This window comes from Pholcus phalangioides, unplaced genomic scaffold (assembly GCF_987345545.1).
Source record: "Pholcus phalangioides strain wild (caught in Gottingen) unplaced genomic scaffold, Ppha-v1.0 ptg000011l_1, whole genome shotgun sequence".
In the NCBI taxonomy this organism is placed as follows: Eukaryota; Metazoa; Arthropoda; class Arachnida; order Araneae; family Pholcidae; genus Pholcus; species Pholcus phalangioides.
In genome coordinates, this window is record NW_028301604.1 from 1,832,834 (window position 1) to 1,852,676 (window position 19,843).

The following is a 19,843-nucleotide window of genomic DNA, read 5'->3' on the forward strand; positions in this document are numbered from 1 at the left end:
GTGTGAGTAAGTGAATGAATGAGTGTGTGAGTACGTGAATGAATGAGGGAGTGAATGAATGAGTGTGTGAGTGAGTGAATGAATGAGTGTGTGAGTGAATGAATGAATGAGTGCGTGAGTGAGTGAGTGAATGAATCAGTGCGTGAGTGAGTGAATGAATGGGTGAAACTGGCCCGTCACTAAAGCAAGCTCGCTCTCGCTCACTCACTAGGTCATTCAGTCAATCACTAGGTAGCTCATTCTATCACTCACTCACTGGGTCGCCCTCTCTGCGGAGATAAAGTCCGTGCTAGCACTTACAGGACACCCTGTATATAGCCGCCTCTTCTTGATGAACCACTAACAATAGGAATTCGAAAAACTGTAGCTTTTTCGTGAATTTTCTTTAGTGAAGTCTTTCTATTCCGTTTTCTTACGTCTGTCTCTTTATTACATTCTTTCTGCGAATCTTTCCTTTTCTAACAGAGACAGTCATGGTCAAAGAATGCGCAAAAAGTATCTCCCACGGGATAGAAAACGAATACACAAAGACAGCCGGAAAACTAAAGCTCCGTCTCTATTTCCAATGCAATTGCTATTGTGCGAAGTGAATTTAAAATATCACTTCTGTAAGAATCCGTATGCTTGCTTCTTTGGTTTCTTGTTTTTATGACATCCACCACATCGAAAGATATTTCTTGAGATTAGGAATTCAAGCATGTTTTAGGAAACATCCAGGTTTTTGGGTTTGTTTCTAAACAAATAATATACAAGTATCATTGTCCATATTTATATTCTTGATACTCTAAAGTTCTTAAAATATAAAACAATGATTCGTTTTGTGGAAGAAAAAAAAACCCATTTTCGAAAGATTTTATAGCCGATAAATAAATGTATTCGTTACGCTAAATGTGATTAAATCGGTTATTATGCATACTTACATTCTAGATTTAACCTCGCATTTATCTCTCTCTATCGTTCTCTATAGAACGATGTTTAAATGCCGAGACTTAGTGATGTTCAATAGGTAAAGCACGTGAATAAATGTTTTACAAAAAGTTATATTTGTGAAAACAAAAAGTACTTTTTCCTTATTATTGTTTATATTTTTTGATATATATATATATATGGTACGGTAAATGTGATAAATCGGTTATTATGCATACTTACCAATCATCTTGGTAAGTTTGATAAATTTATCACTTTTACCGGCGATTATGCAGAATAACCAAGTGTCGTTGGTAAATTTGATAAATACTTGAAATTTATCTCCTTTATCTGTGATTATGTATAGTACCTTAGTGTAATTGGTGAATTCGGTAAATATGAAAAAATTCCAAATGATTCTAGCATGTGTGATGAATATAGTCGGACCCCGATATAATGATAATAAATTTTATGATCGTACCCCGATAAAATGATACATGCATCAATTATCATGTATAGTATATCATATAGTACGATTTATCATGTTTACCAATGACGCGACTCTTGGGTATTATGTATAATCGCCAATAAACGTGCTAAATTTAGGGAAATTTATCAAACTGACCAAAATGTTTGGTAAATATGCATAATAACCGGTTGTTATATATAATAGCCGCATTTATCACATTTACTGTATCATATCATTGAAAATGAAAGAAAATAAAAGCATATATCATTCTACAAAACAAAACAAAACAATGTAATCTATTCAATTTATTTCTCATCATCTAATTATTCCCAAAAAAAATATTAAAAAAAATTTATTTTGTTTTAAAATTATACTTTGACTTTAATAAAATTAAAATACTTTTTGTATCGTAATTCTCGATCTATTTACCTTTCCATGGAAAAAAAAAACTAAATGAAATACTCAGCATACACATCAGTGATGTTGAATTTCATTTTGTTCCAACTGGAATTTATTTGTAAATATACGTTTTTGTTCACGATCGAAATATTGATGTTAGTCATATTTATAATAAAAATTTTGACAAATGAAAAAAATTGAGATTAAATAAATAAGAAAATGGCTCTTCAAGTATCGATTTGATCTCGAAGCCCCTTGGAACTCATTCTTTTAGTTTGCGTAAGTTAAACATTTGCCCTGTCTTGGTTGTTTCCCTGTACGTATCTCTTTTCCTTGCTACCTTCTCATCTAAAGTGAATAAGCTTATATTTATGGTATGCGTCTGGAAATCGAATTTTCTGCACATTCATTGTACTCTGTTCACATCGATCGCGACACTGTATTGGAAATTCGACTAGATTAACTCTTCGGACTCTCAATAGGCTTAGCTTTGATAGATGGCCCAGCTAACGGTTTTATGAGCTCCGGATATGCCGCTTCCAACGAACTTTTATGCTGTTCGGAAGCAGCTATACTTAAAGATCTATCTACCTATATATATATATATGCGAGTATACGTGTGTGCATTCGTTTGTATAGTGTATACATGAGCACATTTTTTAAATCGCTCTAATCGTTGCAATAGTGAAATTCAACTCAGAGAATCGTAGGAAACATTTACGGCATTGAGCTCGAAATATTATTTGTAATATTATACGGAGTTCGACATTTCTATTGTTTCAATCATGAAATTGTTTTTTTTATTCATATTAAGTTGAGTTTTATGGTACAAGATGATTCGTATAGAACCGGCCCCACAAAAGATACCATACTGCAAGATTTTCGGAAGACTGGTTATATCTAGAGATATGATTAGACCAGGTATATAACCAGTCTTCTGAAAATTTGTATTAACAAGTGGAGAGGACATCTTCTCTATATATATGTCGGCATCTGGTGATCATTCATTTCCTGATATCATTTACGAGCTATTGGTTGATTGTTGTTGCCGTCCACTGCACGGAGTAATTCAGAATATACACGCTCCAAGAAAGAAATGTTCTATCTGTTTCCAAAGCTTAGAGGTAGAGCACTCGTCCGACGTACGAGAGACCAGGGTTCGAAATTAACCTTGGAGAGCGCGATGAATTTTTTTCCTAAATCATCATAATCTCCAGATATAACTAGTCTTCCGAAAATCTTGTATGAACAAGTGGAGAGGAAATCTTTTCTACAGATACCATACTGATCAGCATAAAGTGATTGACATACACTGAAACCTTGCTACAACGATATTTTTTTCAAATCGTACTTGAAATTGCCTACAGTCTAATGTTAAACTCCTCTTGATACAACGATATCCTTTACTACGATAAGCCCATCTATAACGATATTTTTTGAGGAGATTTCGAAACTGCTAGATAGTTGTACGGTACACTACTTTACAGGTTTAAACAACTAACTTTATTTTAAGAAGTACGAAAGCCTGGATAATCAAGCGGAGATAAAGATGAAATTCGGAAAGAAAATTCTCATTCCTCTGTGGGGAACGAACCACCAACCTCTCACTGTCTGGGCGAGGGTTCTACCATCGAGCTACAGAGGACAGATATTTTCTTTCTTTAGAGCATATGTATGAACGCTGAACGGGACTGCGCATGGACAGCCTCCTAGCTCAACTAATAGCTCTTGCAACGTTAGCCGCTTGATATATAGAGAGAAACGCGCCACGCGCGCAATGCCACTCTCCGCTGTTCATACGAAGTACGAATGCCTGGATAACCGGGTAGAGATGAAGAATTCCCCCACAGATAAATGCGATTTTCCTTTCCGAACTTCATTTCCACTAGGTTACCCAGGCTTCCTTACTTCGTATGAACAGCGTAGAATGACGACAAGTGTGGGGTTTTTTCTTGAAAGCCCGCTGCCACACGATATTTCATATTATCAGCGATGTATTTTAGTGTGCCTTTGGTGATGATCGCAACAGGAATGTTATTTTTCAAATGTTGTAACGTGTGAGTATGAGGTTTGTTTGTGTAAACTCCGGCATACACCCATCCTTCGGGAACTCTTCGATACCTTTCTGAGATGTGAAGCTGGGTATCTCCGTTCCATTAGCGTTCACTGTGTTTACTCTGTTTTTTAGAAAAGAACCCCCATAAAAAGCTTCTGAGGTCTGGAGATCTTGGAATCCATAACACTTATGATATGTGAAGAAGCTCTCAATTAGTGTCATGGATACTTTGGACATGTGGCACGTCATTAAATCCTGCCGGAAATATTCCTGTGAGTTCCACATCATCCAACTGCTCTAAGAAGATTTCGCAAATACGGCAGTATACAGTGATGTCAACGATTGTGTTGAAAAGATTGGTCCAATAACTCGTAAACCTGATATGATGCGCCATACTCCTACTTTTCCGGGTGTAGTGGTTGTTAAATAATCTCATGTGGGTTTTCAGATGCCCAAATCCTGGAATTTCGTGCGTTCACATATCCTGAAAGGAAGAACCATGTAATGTGCAGCTGTAAGTGTCGATCGACTTAATACCATTTCTTCGCGCCATCCACAAATTATTTCACTATTCCAGTCTACAAAGCCGAGAGATTAGTATGTCTTAATGTGTAGCTGTTACATGCATCCACTACGGAATTGTTAGTGAATTCATTGGGCCAGTTCTATAACAATTTCCCCGTACAATAAATAATTACGAGATTTTGTAAGTCTTAATCCTCACAGAAACACTCAGCTTCTTAAAATTAGCCTCGAGACATGAACTTTAACTAATGAAGCTATCAAAATATTTTGACTTGTCAATGTAATTTCTGCTTCAAAACGAAAGTGTAAGGAATATCGCGCACGCGATATTCCTATACATTTTAACATTTACTTAAAAGGTTAAAAAAAAAGTCGTCAAATCTTTCCTTCACGCATATATTTATTATTAAATCCTTTTTTTCCCTTCTCATGGTTGTAAAATAAAAAAGTATCCCAATACTTTTTTTTACATTGCAAACATGTCATAAGCCATAAATTTGAGTCCATATTCGTAAAGTTCCCTAGTTTCTGATCTAAGGCCGCTATTTCGTACTTTTCGAAACATTTCTTATTTCTTATCTCGACGGTTTTCTTACGCTTTCGAAGTTATATCGTTAAAAGAAATGTCCTCTTGCTGCCATCCTTAGAAGGACAATGTTTAGGGCTCCCTTGACACACTACGTAAGAAAAGTTCAATTTTTCAGCAGATGAGTGAACCGAAGCCTTCGCGAACCATTGCTTCTCGAACAACGTCCACTGGCCATGTTGCCACTTGTTTCTTCTTAAATACATTTTGTGTGATAGTGCTCTACGAGCAGAAGCTGCTTATTGCCCTCAAAGTTTTTTTCCCACCTTTGATAGTGATTTCAAATATAAAATTTGTTATATTATGAAAATGTATAAGTTTTTCAAATATCTTATACTGTGTATATACAAGAAAAAATAATATCAATTTATTGTCTCATTGTTCTCTCTTGGAAATACGTCCAGTGTAATCTTTGCAACCGTATATTAACCGCATCGTAACGTTCATTGTCATTTAAATCCTAAATTTTGGAAATATATTTTTAACAAGGTGAATCGACGAAAGTCTAAATTACAAATACAAAGGCCACATCAGGCAAATTGCCCAGCTAGACGGTTGAAAAAAGATGCCCATAAAAAATTTGGGTGTCAAATATAATTAGAATACAGCAACCCAATCCAAACGCATTACTGCAAGTGTAGACAACCCAATAAAAGAGCATTACGTGACGTCTGAAAACCAAAAATGAGAATGATGTTAAAAAGCACACACGCAAATGAGTGGCACGTGCAAAAATTTTTATGGGGAATTGTGGCACGCGCTTGAGATTTCTGGCCTTGATATTGACACAGATTAGGAAAACGTTGACTGATCTAAATGTCACACATGGATGCTCCTAAAAATAGCTGAAAGAATGACCACGTAATGAAATCATTGAAACAAGTTGTATCATCAATTCGACGCATTAATGTTAGGAGAGAATTCATCTCTTCACATCCCTGATGACTTGCTGGAGAAATTACCTTTTGTGTCACTCATGAATGAAAATCCCCGGTCGATTTCAACTCGAATAATTCTGATCAGAAGGACGATGTCATCTATTCACACTCAAATGAGAGTCATCAATGTTTCATTTACAGATCCACTACATTTCTCATGTTTAATCACAGTTCTGTTTTAGACATCCCTTACCATCAGATGAGTTATTACTGATGTTATCATACCAACATTTTTTTCTTTCTTAATGGTCCTTCCGGGCGTCATGGTCCCATTTCTACTCAATCACTGTTTTATGAAGAATGAACGAGTTCATTCTAGAAAACGTCCTCAGAAAATAACTAATAATTTATATTATTGTGAATAAATAGTGGGTATGACATTGATTCAGTCATTTGCTAAAGTGTCAAAGCATAGGGATGAAAGACAATACACAAAAGGGGGTATATTCTTCCATCTTCATCGCTGTAAGTCAAGCGAGTTAATATTTATCCCGACATCGCTGCTTGACCCAGGGCACGTTTCTAGTCATTGGCCGTTTACCTACTTTCGTCTTTCACAGGATGCTAAGTGCTAAGGCAAAAGAAGGACGATAGCAGCAGCAGGAACAAAATAAGCGAGTTGTGCTATGTGAAAATGATGATCATTGACTTCTTCTTTGAGCTAAAAGAAGACTTACGATCCATAATTCCAAAGGAAATATAAGTATGCTCTTATTTGCTTGGAATATTGAGGCCGAAAGCCCATATTTCACTCGACAACTTATTATATCAGTTTTATCGCACGCGCACACACGCTTGACAACACCATTTTTTCCCCTTTGATTATGTGCTAGAGACAAATAAATTTTAACGGAAATTTGGTAGTACTTGTCATTTCTCTAAACTAGAGAATATAAGGGGGAGGGGGGGGGGGTCAGTGCATAGAAATTCACCAAAAATTCGTTTTTAAATTTCTAAATGCAATACTTATAAACTTTTCTGAACGAAATTCTTTTTTTCTTACGAAATTTTATCCCACCTGAACCAGAAGTATTTTTAATATAAGCTGCTGGCAAGCATTAAATACGCTAAGATTTTTCATTAAAAAATTTAATTTTTTTTAAAGTGTTTTTTTGTCAGAAGAGAAATATTTTTTTTAATCACAACTTGTTTAAATGTTTTGAAACTTTGCATATCTCTTGGCACTGGGTGTTACATGCTTTAACTCATTAAAATGATTTAGAGCAATTTCATGGTATAAAACATGGGTAAATGTCAGCGATTTTGAAAATGTTGAATGTTACTGAAGTTGAAATTCGAAAAAGATAAGGAACTACTAAAAATCCTAAGAGCACCCGTTAAACTGAATAAAACAATTTACAAAATTAAAGTGGGGAAAAAAAGAGTGACTAAACTGAATAGAAAATTTTTAAATGTTCATTAAAGGATGGTGACTCCCTTAAAATTCTTTCAAATATAAGTTTTACCAAATTATCGAAATCAGATTAATCATAAGTTATAATTTTACATATTTTTTTTTTAAACTTGGTACGATACTTCCACGTGGGAAAAATGTTCACAACGCAAATCCAAAAAGAGGCGCATATTGCCGATGGCGAAATAAATTAACATACAGCTCTTCCTGTGGATATTACGTGGTTGAAATATGCTCCTATAACAAATGTAAACGTAAAACTACTGAAATTCAAGCAAGTCGTTTGGAACAGAGTGCGTTTAGGAACGTTCACTTTTGTTCTGCTATCCGTCTTCTTACGTGGCTTTTTTTGTATTGAATTATATAATGTAACACACTCTAAAACACCTGACGGTCGCGCTTGCAAGTTCAATTGAATTACTGATTCGCTACAAAGAATAGGAATTCGTAGTCTTTTGTGTAGTTCGCCTTATGTTGACATACGATGAGTTTGGAGCTTTGCAAGGAGTCGAGAGATCAATAAAAATGGCACAAAAGTTACTCCCGTATCACCTGTTCTTCACTAGAAAAGAGCTTCAAAACCTTACACGTTGTTCGTGTTCTCTCGAACTGATGTACCATTCATTGTTTGATAGAAGATCTCTTTCTTACACAGTTTCTACAAACTTCTGTCTGCAAGCTGTTGTTGGGCAATGTGATTTCTTTTTTCCTCGGAAGGCAATTTACTTGCTTGTTGGGAAGAGAAACGATGGATATATATATATAACGCAACATATTCTTCGATTTCTCCGCGAAAAAAAATATTGTGCCCACGAGAGGCAACGACCTGAGTTTTCCCTATGTTATTTTCCTATAAGGTAAGGAACACTATTGTCATAAAATACTACTTTAGTTTTGTGTATTTTTCTGATATATTTCAAGTATCTGATAAAAGACTGGTTCGTAGGCATTTTTTTGTAGGTGTTATTTTATTTTTGCATTCGCATATCTTGAGAATGTCTAATATGAATAAAAGCAATTACGTAATAAAGTCTATTTGACATGTTTACAGTTGAGGAGTTTATTTTTCAAAGGAAAAATTTCCACTTTTCTCCAAAATGCACTTTTTAACGGTTTATGGATCTTTGAGATAAGCTCTGTGCACAGATGATTCAAACGGGAATATTTTTGTTAAAAATTACAATGTAAAGTTAGTCGTTTCTATCAAAAAAGGGAGCACACCCACCTTTTTCATACACTTGGGTATTTTTCATCTCTCGATAACGGACATTGATGGGACCGGAAATTTTGTCCGCTAAAGAGGAGCGCCCGCGAATGGATAGTAAGTACATTGAGTCCCGTCGATGTAATTCAAAATCGTGTTCGTCAATGGAGGTTTTCGCTAACGGGAGCGTCCGTTATGGGGAGTTCCACTGGAGAATGATCGTATTTCTTATGCTAATGACGAGAAGGCTGTAAGGGTACCTTTGTGGAATAGTTAAAACCTTCTGGAATCAACAGGTGACGTAGAAATTTCCAATTTTTCAGACGACCAACTCAAATTTTAATAAAAAGGTACTATTTGCACTAATTTCTTTCGAAACGAAACATTTCCAAAAATTCAAATGTGGATAACGCTCTTGAATGTTAATCAAGAAACGTAGTATTTAAATATTCTTCTACCATTCCTACATGCTACATGTTGGGTTATTTTCTGCGTTTGTTTTTTACTTCTACTGTAATTTAGCAAAAGTGAAAATGTTCTTTCTTTAAAAATAAGTGCCTCAGTTCATCGTTAGCGCGTCTTCAAGGGCTAAATAATTTGAACAACTTCGTTTTTGCGATACAAATACCTTACCCAACAGCAATTAGGCACCCTAGTGGATAATACAGTGGATACCGCTTATAATGTTTCCAAAAAACCTTTATTGAAAAGCGTTGTAAGTAGTAAAACACTTCAAACGGGAAATCTCTATAAGTATTAGTGAAAGATGGAACCACGAAAATAAGTCGTACTAAGCGGGAAACGTTCTGAGAGGGAACGTTATAAGCAGGATCCACTGTATGTGCTTTTTACCTGTTTTACTTGCGTGCTATACTACAGTAAGTCTCGATAATTTGGAGTGAATGGTACCAATTCAGAGTAAAATATACTTGTCCTAACCGTTTTCTTTGGACCTACGTATTCGTACTTATTCGTTACTCTTTCCCGTTTTGTTTTTGTTAGACTGAATTCTTTACTGATCAGGACTGCCTACGGTCTCTTTCACCCTAAAATGGTACCTAAAAATCTATGCTTAATAATACCTATATGAAACTACGTCTCTTAGACGTATAGGTACCATTCTAGGGTTAAAAGGGAGGCTGGTAGGTGCTCTAATCCTGGAAGCCCAATTTTAATGCTATTACTTTTTTTTACTAAAATTTACTATAGAGAGGCCTGTGAAAATTTCTGGCCCAGAGATACGCCGAAAACTACAGTCTACGGGCCAAGACACCTTGAAAATGAAATTACTCGCACTTTTAGGAAAAATTAGACAAAATGAAACATCTCTTTCTCAGCAATATACAATTTTGAGAAGGAATTTCAAAAAATTCCCCTGCACCTCGGAATATCTGGAGCCTCGAAAATTTAGAAACTTTACTAGACTGCAATCAACCTAACGTAATCAAAAACATAATTAAATCTTAATTGTGGATTAGAAATAATATTCAAATTCATAGTCGTTGTTAATATCAAAAGGAATTATTCCACTGTTGAATATTTTTGAGTTTGTTATATGTTATGCTGAGAACTTATTTGGGGATGAATTAACCTGATAAAAAAGTTATATTTATGTTCGAAGATATAGAAAAATATTAAAATTTATATATTTTCAAAAATTCGCAACAAATAATAAAATGACACGAAAGTCTCATACATCGATGTGTTCAGCATTATCTAATCAGCTTACTAACATTTCACTATTGCATATGATTTTATTGGGAAAAACAATAGCTATGGTATTTGAAAAACGGTGAGGTGAGAAGACTATGCGGATTTCTTGTTTTGCATATTTTTCGAAGTCGATACGTCGGATAGCATTTTTGTTTTTATTTTTTACAAAAGATATTGTTCTTATGAAAAGCACAAAGAAAATAAAAATTGAAAAAAGAGAAGCAATACAATCCAGGAGCGATACTTTTCTTAAGAAGATTTCATGGGTCTTGAACACGAATGATGTGGGCGGAACTAACCAAAGATAAAAATAAAAGCATTGGGGAAAGGAAACAATTTCTTTCTTCAAATTCGGCTTTGCTAAAGCCTGCGCTTCACATCAAATTCCTAAGAAATAACAAGAATAATGTTTATTCCAGGCAAGGTTGACGGCCGTAAGGTACGAACATACTTTTATTCGGGTCTACTGCAATCAGCATAACAGGTTACAAATATTCAAAGTCTGTCAAATAAATTTGCTCTTTTTTTCCGCTCTCTCATTTTTGTCTATCAGAACATATTTCCAGAGGGACTCGGACGAAAAATGTTCATATGAGTTTTTTTTTTTTCACAGCCGGGTACTTCCTTTTGCATTGTATGCGCAGGGAACGAAACAGCCTGTGGGTAGAGCACCGGCTAAAAAAAGGAAAAATGCGTACCACGGGGATTTTAAGGGTTCGAAGGGAGCTCAGACCTGAAGGTCTATATTCTGGACAAGATGGTAACTACTCTTGAATAGTGAATATTATTTATAACTCACGCACGAAGACGGGGCCTTAAGAAAAGTTATACGAGTTTCGAGACACCACGTCTCTTCGGATGAAAAAGTGTAGCTAGTTAATCAGTTAGGACCGTGGAACTTGAACTTTACTTAGATATGAATGCGACTGCAAAATGTGAAACTCACTATGATCAGTTATGTAGAGAAAGATGTACTCTCTACTTGTCAATACAAGATGTAGTGAAAACTGGCTGTATATGTAGAGCTACCAACTTTTGGAAAATAAATTCCATACAAAGGTTTTTAACAGCTGGCTGATGCGAAGATATATTTTGAAAAGAGAGAAAATTCAAATCTTCCTGCGGGGAATCGAACCCACGTCCTTTCCTTTTCCGGGTGAACGCATTAGACTACAGAGCCAACAAATATCTCAATCTTTCCTTGGAGCTCGTGTGCACTGAACGGGACTGTACATGGACGGTCGGACCTAACTCAGGCCAAAGCTCACAATTGCTGACAATGCCACCAGATGGCGACTAATCCGAGGAGATGACGTCACTCTCAACTATCCACACAAAGGATTTTAACACCTTTTTTCTCTGGTGGTTTTAAAAGGTCAAAGGTTTCTCTCTCTTTCCAAAATATATCTTCGCATCAGACAGCTGTTAAAAATCTTTGTATGGATAGCGGAGAGTGACATCATCCTCCGGAAGTAAATTTCATGTTTGCCTCTACTGCGACTCGAACCCGGATCCCTCGTATGCCGGATGAGTGCTCTGTATGTACGTTCCAAGGAAGGAATGTTCTACCTGTTTCTATAGCTTAGGGTGGTATTCACCGATAGGGTTTAAACTATAGTCGCAATTTTTGGATAGCAGATCGACACACATTGGTTAAAAACCTGAATTTAACCAATTCGCGTCGATCTCCTATCCAAAAATTGTGACTATGGTTAAAACCCTGTCGGTGAGTGCCACCCTCAGTTGGTAGAACACTCGTCCCGCATACCAGTGACTGGGGTGAATCCGGGTAAAGGCAAAGATGACAATTTTTTCCAAAACTCAATATTTCTACATAAACAGTCAGTTTTCACTATATCTTATACTTAAATCACCAAATTGAAACAAACTAGAACATTTAAGAATAGGCACATGAATGAATGTTTTCGATTACCTTGCTCGTCTTTCATAAAAACCGTTTTGTTCATCTCACTTAATTCTATCATATATGTGTTATGGTAAATGTGATAAATCGGTAATTATGAATAATCACTAATCATTTCGTTTTTCCAAATAATTTCACATTTATCCTTTTTAACAGCGATCAAGCGAAATTCCCAAATTATGTTAGTGAATATGGGAAAAATCATATGGAAATATCACTTTTCAATATTTACTTTATCAATTTAATCATTTTTCAGTTCTACCAACACCTTCTACAGCAGAAAGCCTCCGCGCGAAGCTTTGACGTCACTAAAGTCGTCCATTTCACCTGTAGCCATTGGATATAGCAGGCCAACGTATGCGAAATATTTACTTTTTTTTGCAGTATATTCAATGACTATAGGTGAAATGGACGACTTTAGTGACGTCACGAGCTTTGCGCGGAGGCTTTCTGCTATAGACGGTGTTGGTTTTGCCCGCACATGGAGCTTGCACTACACGTAGCCTGCCATAAAAAGTAAAAAGTAAAATTAAATTTAAATAAGTGTGAAGGGGATACAAACAAACATTTTTATCCATCTTGTATATAATGTTGACTTTATCCGGAGATATTATTGATAATATCCGGAGAATAAATTTAAATGATTATTTCACATGATTTACCATACTTGCCAATACGGCTCAGAATAATACATAATCACTGGAGAATGTGATAAATTAGCAATATGTGAACGAAATTGATCAAACTTACCAAAATGGTCGGTGATTATGCAAAATTAACCGGAATTGTCAATACTGAAGCATAGTCAAATATATGATAATTATTCATACAGTCGAATCCCATTATAACGAACTCCAAGAGACCGGTGAAATCACTTCGTTATAAAGAATTTCAGGTTGTTTGCATTGTTCCTATGTAAACTTATTTGTGAGGGATTAGAAAAGTGTTCGTTAAAACGAGATTTTCGCTATAACGGTATTCGTTAAAACGGAATTCGACTGTATTGCTAAAAATATATAGTGTTTACATCATTAATAATTATCATCAGGTATAACATACGTTAATTCCATAGGAATTAATATCTTCCCTATAGCTGATTTCGAAGACCAAAACTGAAATAAACATCTACAATTTCAACTCTGAGCAACCAAGCCCGTCTGTCTTCGACATTTCTGCTTGTTATGATGAATTACAATCCAAGTCTTACGTCATCAGATTTCCAGGTAATGATCTCTTTTGGTGTTCACGTTTATTTTAGGAAAGTACAGACGAAATATATATATATACGTGAAATATATGGAATTGTTGGCAAAAAAAATTACATTTAACTTGAAAAACTTGTTGCTAATAATTAATTAAATAATAATCGTGGAAACAAATATAGGACTATTTCCCAGTACTTGGATTTTTGTATGGTGTAACTCATTTATTATTATTTTGTTGTCTGTTTATTTAACTGTAATTTCCAAATTTTACTATAGCTTTAAAATTATGATGCATTTATATTATTAACTACGCTTTTGTAAGTCCATAAAATGATTCTTTCATGTATTTCAGTTAAATACCCGTCCATCGATACGCCTGCATTATATAGCTATATACAGAGTGTTCTGTAAGTCCTAATTCAGCTTTTATCTCATCAACCGTTCGTCGTAGAAGTAATGTTTTAATTTTAAAAATGCTCAAAATATGTTTCAATCACCCTTCACCAGTTTTGAGATTGAAGATGCAGTGTGTTTCAAAGTAAAAAAAATAAATTTTATATGATCCCCCCCCCCCCCCCACCGTTCGTTAAGTTCCAATTAGGAAGTTTTGCCCCGTCTTTTTAAAGGCCGACCAAAAAATTTCACGTTTCTAAGGGCAATATTCACCGAAATATTTGAGTTCGAAACGCGGAGTAAAGTTCGGAAAAAACAGCATAAATGAGAGAAACGAGCGTTGATGGGGGCGATTTCTGACCACATGTTGTGCATTTTTGAAATTGAAATCATACTTCTACGACGAACGGTTAATTAGATAAAAGCTGAATTTAGGCATACAGGACACCCTGTATACATGGCTTTTTTTGGCTGTTATTATACATGGCTGTTATTAATTAAATATTTTTCACCTATTGTTATTTCATTAGTTCCAGTCTTATAATGATAAACTCAGTTTAATCATAGTTATTGTCTAAAAAATAAAATTGATTGATTACACGTATTCGTGAATGGTTGCATCGTAATTATTCGATGAAAATGCTAATAGCTGACTTGTAAAGGTCCCAAGGGAATCATGATGATACGATGAAATTGATATCCTTCGATCTCTGTACTCAAACAACATCAGGCTTGTTAGACGCTGGAGTAAAATTCATTAGAAGCCTTCATACGTATATGTTCCTATTTTTTTCCGTCACCAAATTAATGTGTACGCAAAAATTTGGATTGTTTTATTATTTTTCTGACTAAGATAAATTCTATAAAACAATCTCTCCCATGATGGCAAAACGAATTAATTCGTCTTATTCGACAGATTAAATTTCGATACCGTATGAGCTTTGCTATAAATGTTGATTCTCAATTCATGGGACAAACTTTAAGAGGTTATATAAGACACCTAAATAAGCATTTTTTATCATGAAATGGGCGGTCGAATCGCAATAGCAAAGGTGGTTGATATGCGTTATTATCTGGATTGGATTGGAGTTTTTTATTGGTGTAAGAATCATCAAGAATATGCTGTGCCAAACAATGATCAAGCAATATAATGACTTGTGGTAGAATTTGAATTACCCGGGTTACACCATGAGGCCTACCACATTACTATACCCTGCACCTTCGAACGGTTGATTGCACTTATTGCAGAAAATCCGTCAGAAAAATATGATATTTGCTTTTGGTGAAGTGCTGTTGTGTACTCTCTAAAAATACCGTCTAGAGCCTTTGCTATTGTGATTCGACCGCACTTTTATAATCAAAAATGTTTGTTTAGGTGTGTTATCATCTTTTAATGTTTGTCCCATGAATTGAGAATCATCCTGTATTATTTTCCATTAACATAAAAAAAGTGATTATCAGATAAATCTTAAAATCCTATCTTTGTAGGTGAAAATAACGCATTGTTGGAGAAATATACCGTTTTGCTTCAGTACCGAATGCATCTTGTTCTGAAGGAGAAAAGTGGAGTTAGTTTGCAAAGGATATCCATGCAAAAGGTAAGACCATCTCCATATCTACCAAAGTCAAGAGTTAAATTACTACCGCGCTTAGTTTTGTTCGAACAAAAAAACATAAAATATTCAATTTACTCAATTTCTTAAAAAATAATGATGGCCAAGCGATAAACTATAACATAATTATCGAAAAATATAAATTCAAATAAGCTTCAAATTTAGCTTTAAGCTAATAATTGCTTTTCTATCAAAAAGTTCAGGATTTACCTAGTAAAAAAATATTCAATTATGAAAGAATTTTTAATCGTGAACACACATCTGTCAAAACACATTTTCTTCAGACCTTAAAATAACAATCGAGTTTTAATAATCATTTAGTATTTTCACGTTAGTAACTATACAACGTTCCAATAGACATGAAATATTTTTCTATATTGAATAAATATTTTATGTACAAAATTCATGTACAATGCTGTACAAAAATGCATGTTTATTTAATTTGATAAATTTAAAATATGTATATATATATATATATATATATATATATATATATATATATATATATATATTCAAAAATATATATATATATATTATTTTTTATTATATTTCCGTAAACATTTTCTGTTTGTGTGTGTCCAGAAATTTTTACATCTAATTTTTCAATAATATATAGCTGTGCTTTATGTTGCGTATACTTGTGCATTTTTAGATAACATTCGAAGACAAGTATTTCCTGGTTCAGTTCAAAATTTTAGACCTGTCTAAAATCGGACAACCCCTGAAAGAAAATGATCTTTCGAGTGCCGTAGCAAAACTTCGTGAAACGATTTCTTCAAAACAGATGATTGTCACTTTGCGGACGAGTAACATGGTAAGACGTGATGTTATTATCGTTCATATAAAATATTCTGACATTTATGACACACTGATAATTAAAACTACATGCATAAAATGAATGAAAACTAATTTTTACATTTTCATGAACACAATGAAGCTGACGATTTAAATTTAAAATTACAGGTTATATATAATTTTAAGATGTTGATCACATAATTGATTCATAGTATTTGTTTTTAAGTTAGAATATACGAAAAAGCATCATTTATGTATAAAACATATTTTTTTTTTAAGATCACAAATAACTAGCAGAAAAAAAAAATATCTAGACGGAATGTGTGTATCTTGTTAAATTGGAGAAGAATGAGTTCACGTGAAACGAGATGCATTTGATATTTCTATGATTTTCTTTTTGCTTCATTTTCGTTGGAGAAATATTGAAAGTACGATAACTAGTCTAGTTCTATGTATTTTTGAATTGGGCCAATTATACTTTTCGAAAGTTTTCCTAACTTTTATCGTAACTTTTTGCAAAAGAATAGATATTGAAAAAGTGAATCTCTCACTTTACATAGAGGATACAAAAAAAAATATCTTAACCACAGATTCATGTCTAATGCTTTTTATTATCTAGATGATACGTCTGACAGCTGAGCCTGATAGCTTCAAGGAATTCAAAGAAGATAATCAAGTAACTTTTAATGAAAGTAAGTTGAGTATTTCACCACATATGACGGATCTGTAAAAATTTTCTTCAGCGTTTTGAGACATAGTATTCGAATAAAAGCATTGGAAAGCATGATTTCATCACTTTTAAACGTTGCAGATGTCATGATATTTCATATAATGTAGAACTTGGATCAATTCGAATTTTGGACTATTTTACTCCCCCTTGAGTTTTCTATGTAATTTAATGTTAAAAATTCTCGTTTAATTCGAACTTTTTTCGAATTTTTTTTTGGATAACTCGAAGTTGGAGGAAAAAAAAGTCATGATTTTTGTATGAGCAAATTTTGCTTGGAAAAATTTCTCTACTCTATTTTTTTGTCACACGCAATTTAATGTCCATTATAACATTGTTCAGCTGGAGTGCATTGAGACTATTACCACTTGATAACGATTATGCTTTCTAACCAGTAGACAAAGGTGTAACGTTCAAAATATGAATCTTTTTGTCGTCATTAACAGCATGGAAAGTATCCAAAAGTTTAGATCGTAATACGTTAATGAAAGTATATTTCCTTCTTGATAGCATAAGAATGATAACCTAATTTTTTGAAACAGTTTCGTAACTGATGATCATGAACTGTTTCCGTAAATCAGGCTTTCAACATGGTCAAGAAATCCTGCAATGATGCTGAAATTAAAAAACAGCGGAATGATGTAGCAGCTAAGATCAATTATCACACAGTTATAAATTATTGAAATTAGGAAAACTGTTTCGTGACGTATGATAAAATATTAATAATTAATAATGTTGATGATTAAGTTGAAATTTGTTGTCAGTTTACGGATCCAAGATAGATTAATCGGATAATTCGAATTTTGGATAATTCGAACTTTTCTCCAGTGACTTCGGACTTCGAATTGACCAAGTTCGACTGTATTTACGGAGTTGACTATACGCGACGCGTTTCATAACTAGATTAATAACATTCTATCTATGTGCATTTAACCCAGATGAAATTTCTCAAATAAGAATAGCCATATGTATGCAATAATTACGTATACCTTATAGTAACAAAAACTTTAATTCTTGTTTTATAGGAAGTGTTGTAGGCCTTTCAATAGGAATGACTGTTCTTGGCTTTTTGCTTGGTGGAGTGGTAGTTAATTTGATATTCGCCAAGAAATATGGAGTGTCGTTATTTCAGAGTACGTCGAGTGCAAGCGATGAGAGAACATTCAACAATTCTTTGAATGAAAGTGAAATTTAGAATAAAGTGTATAAATATATTTAGTTATAAAAGAACTATATCTTCGTCTTTTTTCTATTACGCCAAATTTTATCATTGTTGTATTTCCCGTTTTCTCAATTGATGTTTTTGGAGTATTTGTGAACTTTTTCGTTCAAGTGCGTGCAAGGAATAAATAAAGCCCATCCTTCAATCGAAAGTATCTCTATCATATTAGAGGGAAATGTTATGATGGAGTAAGCACATTTTATATATTGGAAAACTCAAAAGTACGTTTTCTCTCGCATTTGATGCTTCATTTCAACAGGGAATCAATATATCTGAATCTGACAGATGAAAAATTTCTTGGAATTCTTTTTGCTTCTATCATCTCAGTGTTTGTGATAGCCATTATCAATGTAGAATTTTTTTTTGTAATATGCAAATCCTGTAAATGAAATAAAATGTTCGGTGCTGTTGAAGTTTATTTTTACCTTATTAATTATACACTTTAACAATATATAGGTACACACTTTAACCTATATATATATAAATAGTTTCGATAACAGCTATATATAGCTCTGATTCAACTGTTTTATTCACTACAATGATCTACAAAGACCATCCAATCCAATGCAATATCCGAATTCCGCTATAGTTTGACTTTTTTTTTGCAGAGAAATTGGCAAAATCCATGTCGTTCATTTGCCAGAATTGAGTTTGACCATGACATTTGACATTGGATGATTCGGAACAAAAGTGCGTGCATACAGTCAATATAATTGCAATTTTATTATTATTTTCTAACCTGATGTATTTTCATTGCGACTGCTTATATTATAAGAAAATGAATAATATATATTTTTTTATTTTGTTCTAATAGGAATTCTCTTAAGAAGATAATTTTTGTCCAACTTTCGATATAACGACCTCCCAATATAACGTATTTGCCGTTGAACGATGAAGGTCATCATAACGAAAGTTGAGTGCACGCAAGTTTACGCAATACTAATCAGTGATCACTAAACGACTACACCAGAAAATTAGTTAGTTTCATTTTTTGCAGTGTGGTTGTTTACACAGTATGGCACACTGACATGCATTCCAAATATCATTGTAGAGTCCATGGATCACGAAGTTCATTTAAAATGAAATAAACCTCACAAATCAGCTTTACACATTATTGATTGATTGCATTGCAGCTAGAAAAAAGAACATTCGTTGAGCATTCATTTAAAGCATTAATTTAAAAAAACACGGTATAAATTTATTGAGCAAAACCAGAATGTGAAACGTGTTTTTTTTTTTCATTTACAGAAAATTGCTCATATTTCCTTCAAAAAGAATAAAAATGGAAAGAAACGAGAATGAAGAAAATGATGCAGAGCAAACGAGACGGCACTGTTAAGTTATTCATTTTCTTGGTACAACAGAATCAATTCAGAGACAGTCGTATTCAATGTTATAATAAATCATCGGTGTTAGAGGCAGTCTAGGATGAAATTCGATTGGGCTAAATGGGAAAATAAGAGAGGAAAAAAATTCCCTGGATGACTTCCGATTCAACGAAGATACTACTCGGGGAATCGGCCACAAATTTATTGCCTTTGGTAAATCTCATCATCAGTAAAACCTGCCACTAAACAGCGAGCTACTCGAATTAAATTATTTGTCGCAAACTGAACACCTAAATTAAAGAGCACGACGTTGACGTATCTCAATTTATATAGCGATATCTCAAACAAAAGTCAACAAGAAAAACATTCGCCGGCGTCCCCAATGGGTACTATATAATTCACGTTTACGGTATTGTTTTCTTGTCA

At 34.0% G+C, this 19,843-nt stretch overlaps 1 protein-coding gene across 1 annotated transcript in view; it reads left to right on the forward strand.

The window, feature by feature from the left end:
• The window catches only part of LOC149079928 (uncharacterized), a 141,779-nt gene extending 123,277 nt beyond the window's left edge, over window positions 1-18,502 (forward strand). Inside the window, exons 11-15 of the mRNA XM_089238816.1 lie at window positions 13,228-13,357; window positions 15,221-15,330; window positions 15,998-16,159; window positions 16,760-16,832; window positions 17,893-18,502. Of these exons, the coding sequence (XP_089094942.1) occupies window positions 13,228-13,357; window positions 15,221-15,330; window positions 15,998-16,159; window positions 16,760-16,832; window positions 17,893-18,062 (645 nt within the window). The 3' untranslated portion in view covers window positions 18,063-18,502. The remainder of the gene's footprint in view (window positions 1-13,227; window positions 13,358-15,220; window positions 15,331-15,997; window positions 16,160-16,759; window positions 16,833-17,892) is intronic.
• Window positions 18,503-19,843: the final 1,341 nt, after the last annotated feature.